Here is a 16,136-nt window from a genome sequence, read left to right as displayed (position 1 = left end):
GGAATGTCTTATTTGCATATCTCTTATTGCACCTTCACTTTTCTTGCACCTTCATTTTTCTCCAGAAAAAGATGAGGGAAAACTTTTTGCAAAATATGTCAACGAACATAACTGTTCTCAGTTAGCAGACTTCATTCCAAGTTTTTCGCCAAATAAAAAACATCTCAGAAAACTTTGTGTAAAATGTGATTTATTTATTTATTTTTTGGTATTTTACAGATATTACACTTTAATAATAATATAGCGAAATCACGGTTTAGTCTTGTTTATAGATTAAGATAATTTACGTAAGACAAATTAACATGGGTTCTTTTGGGGTTTGTCTAATTGAAATTAAAATATGAACTTATTCAACAAACGAGACAAGTGAAAAATTTTATGGCAACGGATTAAACATGCTTTTGCGTTTACTAAGTAATTCGTTGACCAGAAAGAGGTTTGTGACTTTTTTCAAGCAGAACATTTGTCAAAGAAACAAAAATATGACTTTGATTGTCTCCATGTTTAATATTAAAGTGTTACAGTGTAGAAAAGAAAGAAAGAAAAGGAAGAATTACATTGAAAATACGATTGGAAGCGGTTATTTTCTGCAACATGAAGCCGGCAAACACTTCTTAACCAAAACAACCTTGCGCGAGAATAAACTCACGCGGGTGAATAAACGCTTTACTTGCTGCCTGAAATGTTGCCAGTCACTGCAGCAGTTTGCTCTACTCTGCCCCCAGTGGCCGGGAGTCATATGGATCCGTTTACGATATTCGTTTGCAGGTTCTCTTGAGATATCTGTGAAGTAAAAGTAATCAAGTTAGTCTTTATGCCTCTTCTTGCAAAAGACTTTATGTAATAATAAGGATATGTACTTATTTCATATCATTTTGAAAAGCAATTTTGACAACTAGGTTCTGAAATGGCCTGTAAACACGGCTTTCCCTCATCTTAAAACCTGAGTAATTATTTGAATATATTTTTATCAATATATTCTTATTGTTTTCAGTTAAGCCTAATTTACTACCATGAGAATTTGTGTTAAGAGAAAGTATGTTGCCCATAGATCAAACCATACTTGACTTTTATATATTGGAACATTGTCTAGAGTAAGATATACTGTATACTACAGTGGACAGGAGGTGCAAAACAGTTTTACAAATACAAGAAACACTTTTACAGTGCTGGAGATGCTGCACTTTTGAAAGCAGATCGATCCGTCGGGAAACTTACTGCAGAGACAACAGGTGCTGCTTTGGGGCCATATTGCCCAGAATGATCACTGTCCAGGAATCCAGGAATCATGCTCATTGATTAGCCAGTAAAGATAACAAAAATCCAACCTCTTGGGAGATAAAGTAGTCAAACCAATGGGATCCATATAGTCTTCTGGACACATTAATTAGCATCTACACCCCTTCGCTGTTCCACATCTGCTCATTAGATATTGTCCACTCATGTGTCATCACATTCCCACTGCTGGATTTTTTTCCCTTTCACTCAAAATACACAGCACTTGGCTCGGTTGGTCCATACAAGAATTACTCACTCACTCACTCTCTACCGCTTGTTCCTCCACTGAGGGTCGCAGGGGGGACTGGAGCCTATCCCAGCACAATGGGCGGAGGCAGGGTACACCCTGGACTGGACACCAGTCAATCGCAGGGCTAACACATATAGACACACAACCATTCTCTCTCACACTCACACCTACGGGCAATTTAGAGTTTCCAATTAGCCTAATCCCCAATCATGCATGTCTTTGGACTGTGGGAGGAAGCCGGAGTACCTGGAGAGAACCCACGCAGGCACAGGGAGAACATGCAAACTCCACACAGAAAGTCCCCAATCAATCCCAACCGGGGATTGAACCCGGGGCCTTCTTGCTGTGAGGCAACAGTGCTAACCACCACACCACCGTGCCGCCACCATACAAGAATTAGTTTGTCTCAATTTCTTTGCAGACAAAACAATGTCTTTCAATGTGGAAAAGCTTTTATTTAATTTTACATCTCAGTTTCTCATTTATTGAATTAGGTGCTGTGTGTATGTGTCCTTTATGATATGAATAATTAACAGTTAGACAATACACCAGATTAACATCCCATCACAAAATATTCTGGACATCTTCACACAATAATAATAATAATAATTTATGTATATTTTTAAAAGCCTTACAATAAAAACCCATTTAAAGCCATGAATAATGCACCAGCAGCATCCTTTAATAAGTAAAATCTGGCAGTCTGGACCTTTACCGTTACCATTAGAGTTAAGGAACACCATCTTTATGTATGGATCATTTAAGGAAAGATGTTGGAACCAGATTATTAATAAAACTGGGTGGGTCAATAAAACTGAAGCAGTTGAAATTCTTTTGGTCCTTAATTTCCCCCATTTGTCCCAAGTTGTTGCTTTAAAAAACAAACAAAAGAAGAACAGTTCTGTACCACAGAAAATTAAATAACCCACTTTAAAATGATTCTGAGTGTAAGTCACAAATGGTAAACCTGTATTGGTTTTCATTACTGGTACCAACAAAAAGTAGATTATTTCCCATTACATGAAAAGAAATCCACAGAATTCCTTACTGGAATTATCTCCAAGAACATGGGGCAGCTGTGCCCACATTCATGAAAAGCGTGCTCGACTCTTCGGGGGGGGGGCCAAACCATTGCAGGCTAACGAGCTAATTGTGTTTGATGGCAGTGAGGGGTTCCTGTTTGCTCTACAGCTTCTGCTGCAGCGCCGTCAGCAGATGGTCCCGCTCCTCAGCATCCAACAGGATTTGCTGTGTCAACGAAAGAAACTCTTATCAAGCACAAGTCTCACATCAAATGTTATTTGATAACATGCTCAAGAGTTTTAAAATCACCTTCTTAACTAAAGGGGGGGTTAAAATTCTTGATATAGTACCTTCATCTTCAATATCCCTTATAAAGGAGTGAGTTCCTTTAGTCTACCTGGATGAGCCTGTCTCTCCTCTGCAGGTTGTGCATCAGTTTCTCCTCCTCTGTCTTCCAGTCCTCCCTGCTGTTCAGCCAGACTCTTTCAGACTCCCTCCTCTCCTTCTCTCTCTTCCTCAGCTCCAGCCGCATGTCTCTCAGTTCAGCTGCCAGAGCAGTCACTGTCTGACTGTGACTTTCCTGCTGATGCTGGTGGAAAAAAGCAAAAGACTGGATGTTGCTGCACGGTGCGTCCGAGGGCTCGCTACCGCTGCCCAGACCTAGCAGACAGCTGAAGATCGCCTGCTTCCACAACTATGTCAACCCAACAAATTTATAAATATGTTTGAAAATTTAATTCACACTTATCTCACCTGAACCATAAGCTGGTATTCTTGCAGGTCAGTGGTGAGTTTAGTGACCTCCTGGCACAGGCTGGCACCACTTTCCTCTCTGAGCTCAAACAGATCAGCCAGCTCAGGGGACTCCTGAACAGTCAGAGTGGGATAAAGACCGGATCCAGGTAAAGTCAGCATTGAAAAAATAAAAATGCAGACCTGAGCCGAAGACGGTTAATCAAAGCAGTCGTAAACAACCCTGAAAAATAATTCTGCCTCATTTCATGTGTACTGGCCTGGTTATTCATGAGTGTTAAATGTATCTGTTTTCTCTTTAAATGGGATGTCTTCTATTATGTGAATTTAGGGGAACGTTCCTGGTCAGGGGAGCGACCCTGAGGACCCTGATAAAAGGCAAACATGCTTTATCACCTCCTGGAGTGCAGTTTGGAGAAGACTGATCTGAGCCTCCTTCTCTTGCAGGACTGTCGTGAGGGCTCGGTCCTTTTGTCTCCACAACTCCACCTCTTTCTCCACTTCCTTTAATTTTTGTTCCTTCTCCCCGAGAGCCACTCGCAGATCCTGAAAAAATATCAGATTTGAGGTGTGTCATGATGCAACCTTAATGTGAATTTGTGTACTGCCCAAAGAACAACTGTTAACAGGTGAGTGTGTGTGTATACGTTCTCACATTGATAAGATCCTGGTTGCATTGCAGCACGCTGTTGAGGGTTTCAAGGTCTTGCTCTCGATCTCTTCCTGCCTTCCTCAAAGAACTGATCTCTTTCTCCATGTTGGTCTCTGTGGCAGTCATTTTAGACCTCAGAGCTTCCAGAGCAGTCTACAAATCAGCAAATTTTACACCTAAATTTAAAACTTAACTACACTTAAAGCCATTATATTAGCTTGGAAATAACTGGAATTATTAATTAAAGACCCCCCCAAGAGAGTTTCTGTCAGTAGCCAGGACAAAGATCTTGAATACCGAATGCTTTCAGCTACATTCACAATTTAATATAAGCCTCTGTAACCAGTCTACCAGTTCATACATGAAATAAACAACTGCAGAATATATTTTAAATCCTGAACCATAAATGTTTTCAAAAACAGTGCTGACATGTCACTACCCCAAATAATCCACTGTCAAAGAACAAGGCCTTCTTTGATCACAGAAATGGCTTCAAGGCCATTGAAGTTGGTGCTTTCTGATTCTGTTTGTTCAGCCCAGCCTGCTCTTGCTAGCCTGGCTCATCGGGAGGACGGTGGCTTTAACCTTGTTGTCCGCGAGAATCTCCTTCAGATGCTCGGTCAGCTTATTGGTCAGTTCAGTCCCCGTCTCGTCCTCCACACAAACTCTCCTGATTAGACCCAAACACTCCTGCAAGAAAGGAAATAATCAGTTGAGCAGACTAAGAACAACAGATGTTCAGATTAAATACTTTTTAAAGGTGTTGCTTCCCTCATCGGCAGCAACCTGCAGCTGCCGTCAGCCACCATCTTTCCATCACAGCTCACCATAATCCCGAAACAAATTCATATACAGAAGAGCACGACCCATGATAGAACACATACACTGTTGCTAAACTTTTGCCAGGTTACCAACAAATTGTGACACAAAGAGTGAATTTATGTACTTGAGTTCATGTGATTCAATCACAGTACAACTTCATCACCAAGCAAGCTCAGCGCAGACAGGTGATAATAAATACAAGGAAAATAAATTCTAAAGTTACTGATTTGCTCAAACGGCTGCCCTCGGCCCTCAGTTCACCCACCTGGATGACGCGCTCTCGGCTGTGGAGGGAGTGACCGAGGCTCTGAAGCAGGAAACTGTCGCACGTCTGCTCCAGCGACCAACAGAAAGAGCACAACAAATCATTCATTTCAAAATGCAGAGCAGTAAATGTTCCTTTGGGCCTGGAAACATTTCAACAGGGAAACCGCTACTTTGTTACCAAGTCCAAAGAGATTAGAGAACAGCTCCCCCAATGGTGCACGTGTCCATTAGCAAGAGATTGAAGAGCAACACTTAATTCTCTGCATCATCAATCCTTATAAATTAAGCAGAAACCGTTGAGTCGGAGGCATTTTTGAAAAGGAAACATTGACCTTACAGCATAGAAGAATACAGTTAATAAAAGATTAAAGATTCTGCACGTGCAAACATGGCTCCGCTCGCACTAACACTGCCCCTCCCCTCGTACCTGCAACTCGCTCCTCAACCTGTTTTTTTTCCCCCCAATTGCGTGTAAGGCGTGCAGAGCGTGGCGCCCAGTACGGGGCCTGGTGTCGTTAAACAAGCTGATGAACGGTTAGGACACGAGGACACAAACACAGCTCACATGTGCTTCTACGGAGCAGCTGGGAGGCCTTTCGATGGAATCATAATCATAAGATTATCACAGGGCAAACTCCACCAGTTCGACCAGATTCCAGAGACTGTGTCTGCTACTGAAGGACACACCCTCCCACAGGAGGAAAAAATGATATTTGTGCTTGGTCAACATTCACAGAGGGTTTTTTATGTACCCTGAATTGTTGCTGTGTGTACTAAACCATTTTTATTGCGTTTAAAGCCACATCTGTGAAGATGGTTACATTCATTCCCAAAAAGCTCCCAGTTCCAATGTCGTCCATCTTGTTTTTAGATATTAACTTTTAATATTGAGATTTGGTGAAGATTTAAATATTCGTATTTTTTTAAAACAAACCGCAATTCATTATTTGTCCCCCAGCTTTGCTAAACCGGTGCTAGCTTATCAAAGGGTCCTCAACAAAGGTCATTCAGTCCTGACAGAAAATCCACCCGCCAGCTCGCCACTCTGGGAAGATCTATTTGTTATGTCACAGTTATGGGCAATGACACCTAAGGCTGTGATTCTAACAGTCCTGAAGAAAACCATCAAACAGCTGATGGGGAAAGTGTGCCACATCTCCACCGAGTGTAGTCCAGTACCACCTAAAATAAAAACCCACACAGGAAGCAACAGACACGAAGGAGAAAAGAAACAGGTTGACTTCTTCAACAGATTCAAACCTCACATGATCCCAAAAGTCACAAGCTGCCGATAGAATGTCCTCACAGAAGCATCTTTGTATTCATCCTTATTTATTTTTCTTTGTCTTGGTTTCCTGACCACAGTCGCCACCGGCAACGCTGCTGCATTTTGCTTCGTTTTATGGTAATAATCAGTTTGGAGCTGTTGGTGCGTTTGCTACCTTTGATGACAGCAAACGTATCACTTACGGGAGCTGATCCATCAACTTCACACTGTCTACTCCATCCTTGGACGGGTCCCGCCCCCGGCGTCCCGGCAGGCGACCTTGCTTTGTCCAGCTGACCTCGCAGATGACTGAGAGTGCGACGGACCCAGTTCTGAAACCACAGATTCATTTGGGTCAGTAACTCGGTCAATGTTGACCGACACAGTTGGTCAAAGGTCTCCCTGAAGTAAACACGGTACGGTGCCCCTTGGCAGCAGTTCGCAGTTAAACAAACAAAAGGTTTTTCCCTAAATAAATGGGAGAAAGTGTGTGAACACTCTCCTTTATGACAAATCAGCCTATTAAAGAGAGGTCTCACACATAAAACCTCTGGGAGACAATATCCAATAGTGGCACCAAACCGCAGAAGCAACTCATGATTAATTCCATTTGGCATTTTCTATTCACCATTTTAATCATGTTTACAACTTCTTTTTTTTAAATGTTAAGTCCAAAGATTACAGCACAAAGCTACTAACCTCTTGATGAAGAGGCAGGAACTCATCTCTCAGGTCCGTGAGCACGTCTCTGACCTCTCCGTCCATTCCAATGTCTCCGTTTTCTAACGTCCCAAAGCTCAGCGCCTCGTTCACCGAAGGTGATGCTGCCTCTTCTGCTTTTTCCGAGTAGCCGCCGTTGTTCCTGCGCAGAACCGGGATCCTGCTTCCTGCGGGAGATCTGACCATCTTTCCTTCAATCCGTTTCAGTTCCTTCAGCACAAAGTTGGCTGGAAAGACACCCGGTGAGTCAAACGGGTCGTGGCCATCCGGAGAGTCCAGAGAATGAATGGATTCACTGTGTAAAGATCCATGAAGGGAGGGAGTGGAGCCTGCCAGGGATCGAGGACTGGAGCTGATGGACGGCTCCCCCTGCCAGTGCAGAGGCATACTCTGGGACTTGTCCCGCGTTAACCCAAACGGCGAGGACGGCTGGAAGGGTAAGTGGCGAGGAACCCCACACACCGCCTCATAATCCGAGTCTGATACCCGTAGGACATCACAGCCTTCACATCCTTTCCCCTTTCTGCACCTTTTACCTGTTTTTATAAAATACGGACACGCGTCCCACCTTTCAGACCAGCATTCATACTCGGAGAGCGCCATATTTTCTTTGAGCATGTCCCTGTAGCCCTCCTTGTCCCACTCGCCATCCTCCTCGCTGGTGCTGCCCCAGCTCTGAAAGTCCTGCGGGTGTCTCTGGCGGTAGCTCTTGCGCACCCATTGCCTGATCTTGTTTCGCTCCTGCGTCAGCTTCTGCAGCCTCTCGGATGAAAGCACCCGTACCCTGGCTATGACAGAGTCAAACCTGAACACCCGCTCGAGGATGCAAACGCATTTACCGCACACGAATTCCCCCAGCTCGCCCCCACGCGGCACAGACTGCCCCAGGATGTGGGTCAACACGGAGAGCAAATCAACACCCTTGGACGAAGAGCTCAGGGACAACTGGGACTTGGAAAGAGATCCGGCTGACCCCAATGATAAAGTACTTCCTGTGACCGGATAAAAAAACACGTAAGATGAGAGAGATGGACTTTGTCTGAAATTAGAATGTAAATGTTTCAGACTCACCCCAGGGGCTGTTCTGCGAGGACAGGTTATGTTGTCTCGTGGGCTCCGTTGGGGTCTGAGGGTGACCATTCTTTTTATTTTGGCCCCCAAACAGCCATCGCCTTTGGTTTCCCATGAGGGCGCCGCCGCATATTCGACAAATATTGCTTTTACCACTAGAGGACATTGTGAATGGAGGCTGGACGACGTTCCCCCTATTGTGAGGGATTGAGAGTTAAAAATACAGCTTTGTCAACTGTGTAATTCCCAGCCAGATCCAAGAACTGGCTTTGCTGGGTGAAAAGTGTTAAAAGTGGCCATAATTACGCGAACTAATCAGTGATTAAATGACTGACTGATGGAGCGCGGAACAAACTTTACGACTGCAACTGACAGTTCTTCAGAAAGGTGTTATAAAGTGCACTTTCTACCGGAAGGTCATATCTGATGTTTCTGATTCATGAAGAGCCGCTTGAGCTCACTTGTTCGCAACGAAACTTCATTTTGACCAGACGGTCCACAGGCGACTAAATCAAACCGGGCTTTTCTTTGCCTGGACACGCGCATAAATCAAGAGAAGAGCTCTTTAAAAGGTGGAGAAGAGCGGATCCACTAAAAGCAGCTGCAACATGAAGGCAAACCTGCGTTTCTTTTCCCAGCCTTAAGTTGTCGCATCAGATTTCTACTCTGAACGCGTTGTCAAAGCGCAAACTTACGTCTGAGTCCTTCCGGATTCTCCTGTTCACAAATGGATCCCAACACCTCCCTAAATCGGTGCGTTAGAGGTTTAAAACAGATTCTAAAGTCCACCGACAGAGATCTGAGCTGTGGTGACGTTGCAGCACACTGCAGAAGGCGGAGGGTGGGTGTCACCTTGGTGACGTCACGGGCAAATACCTGCTCCACGCCCCGCCCCGTCTGCTCTCACATGTCACGCGCAGCACATAAGGCAAAATTACATTGACTTTCACTTTTCACCTCAACTAGGTAACAAATATGTAAAAAATGTAAATAAACAGGATGCGCGAGCACACACACACACACACAAACAGATTCTAAAGTCCACCGACAGAGATCTGAGCTGTGGTGACGTTGCAGCACACTGCAGAAGGCGGAGGGTGGGTGTCACCTTGGTGACGTCACGGGCAAATACCTGCTCCACGCCCCGCCCCGTTCCGTCTGCTCTCACATGTCACGCGCAGCACATAAGGCAAAATTACATTGACTTTCACTTTTCACCTCAACTAGGTAACAAATATGTAAAAAATTTAAATAAACAGGATGCGCAAGCACACACACACACACTTGTACGGGAACATCCGTTCCGTTGGGACTGGAAACTCCCAGATCAAAGTGGGACACCACACCTCGGGCCTCTTAAGATGGTGGACAATAACTGAGCTAAGATCTTGTGGCACGTCCATATTATGGATGTGGACCAAGTGGACATAGTGATAGAGATGTGGCAGTCCCCAAAGATAGCAACATCAGGAAGAGTGTGTGTGTGTGTGTGTGTGTCTAATGCTAGTAAGTAAGAATTAATACATCATACATTTAAAAAAAGTATTTTATACAAAAAGGGAATATTTCAATTTTGTGATGAGATGATACATTGAAGCTGTTGCTCCTCCGGCCATGGATGAGAGGTGAGGACATACACGTTTCCTCTTTGTCCTCTTGTGAAATGTCATCAATCGCTGCTCAAGTACAGTTCTTCTTCAAAGTCTCCAAGGTACACCTTGGAGACTTTGAAGGACACCTGCTTCCTCCATTTTAACAGGTGAGCGTGACTTGTGTGGACTTGATACAGCTAGATATCCCACAACGCATTTCACCAAAAGCGCCAGTGACGGCAGAACGTTCCAAGTACGGACGTCCAGGTATGTACTCCAGATGTTTGCAAGACCGCGCCTGCGTCCTGTCCTGTTAGCTCACATGTGACGTAGTACACGTCGGCCCCTGTCGGAACAACATCTCACTCGTTTCAGTGAGTCGATTTTTGGTCCTGGGCAGAAAACACAGTAAAAGGATGATCAGTCATACGATTGACCTTTTTCTTTGTACCACTAGCACCAAAAAAAACAAGATCAAAGAAATAAATGTGAATCAAACTCACCTCTGTAGTTTCCTTTCCAGGGCCCTGTTGGTGTCCACCTGCTGTATGTACAGCTGTCTGGACCTCTCCAGCTCCCTCTGCGTAGCGTCTTGAGACTCGATCACCCGACTCAGTTCATTTTCTAGCTTTTCAAATCTTTCCTCCACCTCAGAGTTTGTGAAGTCCATTTTTGCTGTTTTCCTTTGATCCTGTAGTTTGGGTGATGCCTGGGAGACAAAAATGAGGTGTTTTTTTCTTTTAGTCAAAACGAGTTTAGTCGTCAAAATTGGACCCAAGATGGACTCGAGCAGCTATTTGACCCCATCTGCTGGGGAGGCCTCCCTAGAAGGGAGGTTCATTTGTGGGAGGTGCTTTTACCTGCTGGAACTGCATGAGCTGCTCTTGCTGTTGCTGATGGTCCCACTGGATTTCTCCGCAGTGCTCACTCTGAAGGATCAGCATTTGGTACCTGAGATCCAGGGCCTCCTTCTCCAACTCTCCGTTTTTCCTCGCACACTGGTCCAGTTGATCTCGGAGATAATTGGTTTCCTGCTCCATCTGACTCCGAATGGTTCCTTCCACGTCCAGCTTGTGTTGCATCTTACTTATCTGCTCACACAAATTGGGAGAAATTGGTTTTGTTTTCCTCTTTTAAACTCTTAAAACAGTTGCCATAAAACAAAATGTACAAATAAGTAAGCACAAAAAGAAAAAATCTTGACAAATCTTAATTAACAATTAAATACTTTAAAGGTTTAAACAACCAAGTGGATATAATGCATTTAGTAAAAAGAGACTGATAACGAGAAAAAAAGCACTAAATCGTATTATTCTGAGATTAAAGCATAAAACCGGATCTGAGACAAACCTCATTTTTCATCCGTCTTAGAGACTCGGCTTGGTCGTTGTCCAGGTCTTGCAGCTTCTTCCTTTTGTTTCTTAACGACGCTTGTATCCTTGAAGGTGATGAGCATTGTTAGCAAATCATAAAAGTGTGTGTGTGTGTGTGTGTGTGTGTTTTCATCCACAGAGGGACGGATGCGTGCCAGATTTTGTGGATGTGTATCATGTCACCTGTAGTTTTGTTTTTCAAGATCTGAGGCTTTGGTCATCTCCTGATGGAGTCTCCTCTCCACCGCGTTCTTCTCCTGCATTAGAACGTTGTGCATGTCTTTGTCTTTCTCCATCTGGAAAAAACAAAAACACGTGGCAACAATGTCAGTTCAGGTTTTCAGACTGTGTTTGCAACAGCCCCCTATGTGAATAAACCACGTACATTTCCTCCTATAATGCAGTTGAGATATAGGAAATATAGACGTAATGAGACAAGGAGCCCCTGTTGGCTGTCCATACCTTCTGTTCAAAGGTGTCCAAATTTCTGATGAGCTGGCTGCGCTCCTCCTCCAGTTCGAGCTGGAATTGCTTGCTCACCTCTACAGCGCCCTCACTCATCGACAGCTTCTTGAGGGTTTCGTCAAGTTCCTCCTCCGTCTTTTGCAGACAAGCCTGCAATCAGAGGGAATCCAGAGAGGCAACAGGTTGAGAAGAGGTGAAGAGAAATGCTGAACCCTCTCATCACTCCCTGCCTCACCTTTATTTCCTTCTTCTCATCCTGCAAACTGCAGATCCTGGCTTGCATGTTCTTCTCCCTCATGATGAAATCCGTGTCTGCTTGGTCCTTTTCTTGCTGTAGGACCTTCTGTTTTAAAACATTTTCCTGAAGTTGCTGCGTGAGCTGCTTCGCTTTTTTCTCCATGTCAGACTCATTGTCCTTTGCCTGTTGCAATTTCTGGGACAAATGGTTATACTTCTTCTGCATGTTGATAATTTTCTCTGTATAAATTAAAAAAAAGACATTTTGGCATTTGGTGCAAAAAGACAGAACTTTTTGGCTGAATGTCGGAATGTTGACCAAAATGCTGGGATCCTTCCCACTTCGACTAACCTTTGAGGTTGTTAATGAGTTGTTCCTGACGCTCGTTCTCCTGGGACAGAGTTCTCTGGATGTCTGACTGTGCTATATGGGATAGGTCAGCCTTTTTCTCCACTTCTGCCAGCTGGCATTGGATGGTTTTTAGCTCTGCCTCCAGCCTTTCGCGAGTCGCACGCTCGTTCTCATGGAGGGTTTTTGTGTCAGACAGCCTTGAGTTTAGACACTCGATTTGCTTGTTCAGGGCGTTGGCGCCGACTTTGTAATTTCTCACAGTGTCTTGTAGCTGCTCCTGGAAAAGTTCCTTTTCCTCCAAAAGCACATTCTCTCTGAGACTGCCTTCTCTTTTCAGGGTGCTTAACTGGTCCCTTAGGGCGTCAATCTCCTGCCGCATGGCTTTTTCCTTGTTGCTGGCCTCGGTGAGCTGACCCAAAACCTGTGGACACCAGTTCAGAGTTTGGTTTCACTCACAAGACCACAAATATCAGTATATGTTACCAGTCTGTTCCTGCTGGAACAAACAGTTAGACTATGTAAACATCGTAACATGACACTGTTCGACGGAGGAGCCGAAATTGACCTTGTTGCATTTCCTTTTGTTTGAACTGTTTTCCTCCTCCAGCTCTTGCTGCCTCCTGAGACAGCTGTCAAGCTGTTTCTGCAGCTCCTCCCGAGCACATTGCTCTTGAGTCGCCAGGCTGTGCACGTCGTTGTATTCCCGTTCATGCTGAGAGGAAAGATAACCTATATGAGTGCCTTGACTGATAAGAGAGCCACAAAACTACTGAACACGTTAAGATGGTCTACCTGGTTCAATAACTTAATGTTTTCCTCCTCCACTCTTCTGAGGCTGAACTCCAGCTTTGCTTTCTTCTGAACCCCAGCCTGGTGTTGTGTTTTTATATCCCTGACCTGCTCTGTGGTGGTATGCTGCTGCAGTCGATATCTAAGCATCAAGCAGAAATTTACTTCCCGTTGATCAATTAAAACAACAGAACGATGCCGATTTTATTATTAATGTTGGACAACAATGGGGAACAATCACAGCACATGAAGGACCTACTTGAGGTTTGTGTTTTCCTTTTGCAACTGCATAAGGTTAGACTCTACTTCGGTAAAGGAAGCTTTGAGCCTCTCCATGTTGCCCTGTAAGTCTATCTTGTCTGTTTGAAGGAAGCTGATGTCGCACGACATCTGCTCATTGTGACGTTTTTCGTTATTCAAGGAGCACATGTATTTCCAGACCATCTTCATCACTTCAACCTGGCTAACTGGGTCTGTAAACACAGGATTGGTGACTCAGCACATATGGAAAAGTGCATCGCATGGTCTGTTAGGTTAACTGGGTGTTGAAGTTGGCTGGAAACATGAAGAGTAATTACCAATTTTCAGGTTCTTAAAAATGAGCCGCAGATCATCAAAAGTGGGGCAATCTGATAACGACACCGGTGACATACACCTAAACATGTCTTCAGTGATCTGCACATAACATTCACATATTATTCCCTATTTTTCTTGGAGTCTTTACCTTGACGATCTATAGGATTTAATATTTACCTCATTTTCCACACCTCCAATGTTGAACAACCTTTAGAAAATACAGAGAAGCATTGGGAGAGATTTGGGTTTGATCTATTATGATCTCCCTTTATTTCTTTTATGAAACAATGGAGGTAAGTGGGGACCCGTAGGTGCCACCCACCTGCATAATCATGGAGCTCATACCTGTCTTCAGTCTTTAAGGTGCCACTTAAGTTGGTCGCTGGGACCTCTTTCAGATGTGTCTTTTGCTGAAGGCCCGTGCTGCGTGGGGTTCCTTTGTTTGCCTCTTTTTCTTGCCTGTCCTGACCTTTGGGTTTATCCTGCTTTGGTTCCCTGTTGATATATAGAAGATTAATTAATCTCTGACTTTAAGTCAAATTTACATTAACATTCTGCCTTCTGCTAAAAAAAATTAAAAACATCCTTTATATGCTTGCTGATAAGAGATGTTGCCATGGTGATGTCATACCCTTGAATGGTCACATGCTTCCTTTTAAATTGACTTGAAATGTGTTCCTTTTGAAGGTCATCTGGGGGCACCTCAGAAGAGGTGCTAATCTTCATCTCTGTGCCCTCTTCACTCTTCTGAAAACAGAAAGTTAAGTCTTATTTAGCTAATGCTGCCCTGAAAGTGAAGTATTGTGGCCTAAACACGGATCGGGGGGCATTTAAGACTTGTCAAACATGACTTCATGGAGCACCTTACAACATCCTCAGTGGTGAACAAAGAGCTTTAAAGCTCCTGAAACTTTTTTAATGACGCTAAAGCTTTAAAGCTTTAGCGTCATTAAAAAAGTCATAAAAAGGACTCAAATAAATGGACAAAAATAAGTAGCAAATAATGAAGAAAGATGTTTTGGGCATTTCTCACCCTGTGCAGCTTCTCAGGCTCCTCACTATCTGTACTGTCTAATGATTTTATGAAAAGCTCAAAGATATCTAAAGAGACACAGGGGACAACATTATAGCATATTTATGTTATGTCAGATAATATTAACCATGGTCTTTATCGTCTCCCTCACCAATAGAGGCTTCCTCCTTATCTTGAGAGGGTGACTGAAAGGACAACAGAAGAATAATCTGTGAACATATGTACCAAAGGTGTGTCCACAAGACATTTGCAATATGTGACAAGAGTATGTCACATGTCCAACATTCCGACTGCCATTCTCACACAGCCCAACTGTCTAATTATTGCTCATATTTTACCTTTATGACACGACTTCGTTGGAACTTTTTAGAAATTTTGGGAATGTTGAGGAGCTGTACACCATACGTCTTTGTTGGCTCTTTCTCACCCTCGGGCTCGGTTGTGACCTCCCTTGTGGGTGTGCGCGAATGTGGGAAAGCTAAAAGCACATGCAGACAAATTGTCACCCGCAAGAGATCAAAACAGCAACAAAAGCCCTTCCATACCGGCCTACTGGCACCGACAAGTAAGCAGGATTCCAGATTTTTCATTACCTAATTTCGATGTGAACTTTTTCATCTGGTTCACTATCTTCCCCTTGTCTTTCTGCGATTTATAAAAAAAACAAGAACAAGATTCTGAAGGGTTGTATTTTAGGAAAATCAAAGCACCATATGCCAGAACAAGCACAAACCATTTCAGAAAAAAGGCAACCTCTCTTCGTTTCACTCTCAGTAACCCTGAAATGGGAATGAGAGAAGATGAGGCTAGTAATTTAGTTTATTGCAATGCACAGACCAGAATGACATAATTCTTACCCAGTCTGTGGCTTCAACTGGGAACTCTCTTCCTTATCTGTAACAAAGCACAGAGTATTTTAGCCCCAAAGACCTCAGTAAACTTTGAAGAGATTGTTTCAATGCATTAGCTCAAGGTTAGGGCTTGCAATTATAACGTCATGTATGCGTTAACAGATTTACATTTAAGTAAGAAACAGTGGAAATACTGACTGTGTTTGCTAGTGGCTGCTTGGTTGCGTTGGGGAGTACTGACTCGACATGGATGTGACGATGTGGTGTGCCCTTCGTTACCAGCAGCCACGCCATTGTTCCCATGTAAACACCTACAAGGGATCAAGATGATGGCATCCCAATGTTAGATGCTTGCTTCTACAACTGTTAGGAAATTTGAAAAGTTCATTATAAATGAACTACCGATAATATAGCTCGGGAATCTTTGGAACTATAGCGTCAGAAATACAATGAAAAGTCAGCACAGATCAGCTTTTTTCCCGTCCTACTTCAGGGAAAGTGAAATTCTACCTCCATTGTGCAGGTTAGGAGTCAGTAATTAGTGGTCCAAGGCGCTGTGGGAAGCTTGGGTTGGCAAAACTGTAGTTTATAATTGCCAATATGTAGCTGTCAATTCACTTAACACCAAATTTTAGAAATTTGCAAATGATGCAGACTACAACCATCTAAGGGTCAGATGGGGATCAATGGATCCCATAATGATGATATTTACATTCGGTTTGTAAACAGGAACGCTGGCAGCTAATGAAGAAAATAGACAGAGAA

At 43.6% G+C, this 16,136-nt stretch overlaps 2 protein-coding genes and 1 long non-coding RNA gene across 4 annotated transcripts; all 3 read right to left on the bottom strand.

The window, feature by feature from the left end:
• Positions 1–173: 173 nt before the first annotated feature.
• si:ch73-95l15.5 (uncharacterized) lies at positions 174–8,956 on the bottom strand. Of its 2 annotated transcripts, none has more exons than XM_057045633.1 (12): positions 8,799–8,956; positions 8,104–8,297; positions 7,012–8,024; positions 6,516–6,644; positions 5,044–5,109; positions 4,542–4,646; positions 3,960–4,109; positions 3,701–3,850; positions 3,305–3,418; positions 2,949–3,140; positions 1,219–2,776; positions 174–783 (listed from the first exon to the last, which is right to left on the bottom strand). In XM_057045633.1, exons 2-11 carry the CDS (start codon positions 8,267–8,269, stop codon positions 2,714–2,716), a joined length of 2,148 nt encoding a protein of 715 aa, XP_056901613.1. In that variant the 5' UTR covers positions 8,270–8,297; positions 8,799–8,956; the 3' UTR covers positions 174–783; positions 1,219–2,713. The 2 variants fall into 2 exon arrangements, with proteins under 2 accessions (XP_056901613.1, XP_056901612.1); XM_057045632.1 differs by having other exon boundaries at positions 3,305–3,428; positions 3,702–3,850.
• A 525-nt stretch (positions 8,957–9,481) lies between these two features.
• LOC130532463 (ankyrin repeat domain-containing protein 26-like) lies at positions 9,482–13,247 on the bottom strand. Its single transcript, XM_057045131.1, has 11 exons — positions 13,171–13,247; positions 12,915–13,053; positions 12,688–12,834; positions 12,123–12,543; positions 11,769–12,010; positions 11,531–11,683; positions 11,252–11,364; positions 11,046–11,133; positions 10,556–10,786; positions 10,199–10,404; positions 9,482–10,087 (listed from the first exon to the last, which is right to left on the bottom strand). The coding sequence occupies exons 1-11, from the start codon at positions 13,245–13,247 to the stop codon at positions 10,009–10,011; spliced, it is 1,896 nt and encodes a 631-aa protein (XP_056901111.1). The 3' UTR covers positions 9,482–10,008.
• A 242-nt stretch (positions 13,248–13,489) lies between these two features.
• Positions 13,490–13,969, bottom strand: LOC130532079 (uncharacterized). The gene is made up of 3 exons (XR_008952258.1): positions 13,833–13,969; positions 13,665–13,695; positions 13,490–13,586 (listed from the first exon to the last, which is right to left on the bottom strand). It is a non-coding gene; the product is annotated as an uncharacterized LOC130532079 (long non-coding RNA).
• Between the last annotated feature and the right edge of the window lie 2,167 nt (positions 13,970–16,136).

The sequence above is a fragment of the Takifugu flavidus genome, chromosome 10 (genome assembly GCF_003711565.1).
Source record: "Takifugu flavidus isolate HTHZ2018 chromosome 10, ASM371156v2, whole genome shotgun sequence".
NCBI lineage: Eukaryota > Metazoa > Chordata > Actinopteri > Tetraodontiformes > Tetraodontidae > Takifugu > Takifugu flavidus.
This window is presented reverse-complemented; position numbering and strand designations above follow the sequence as displayed.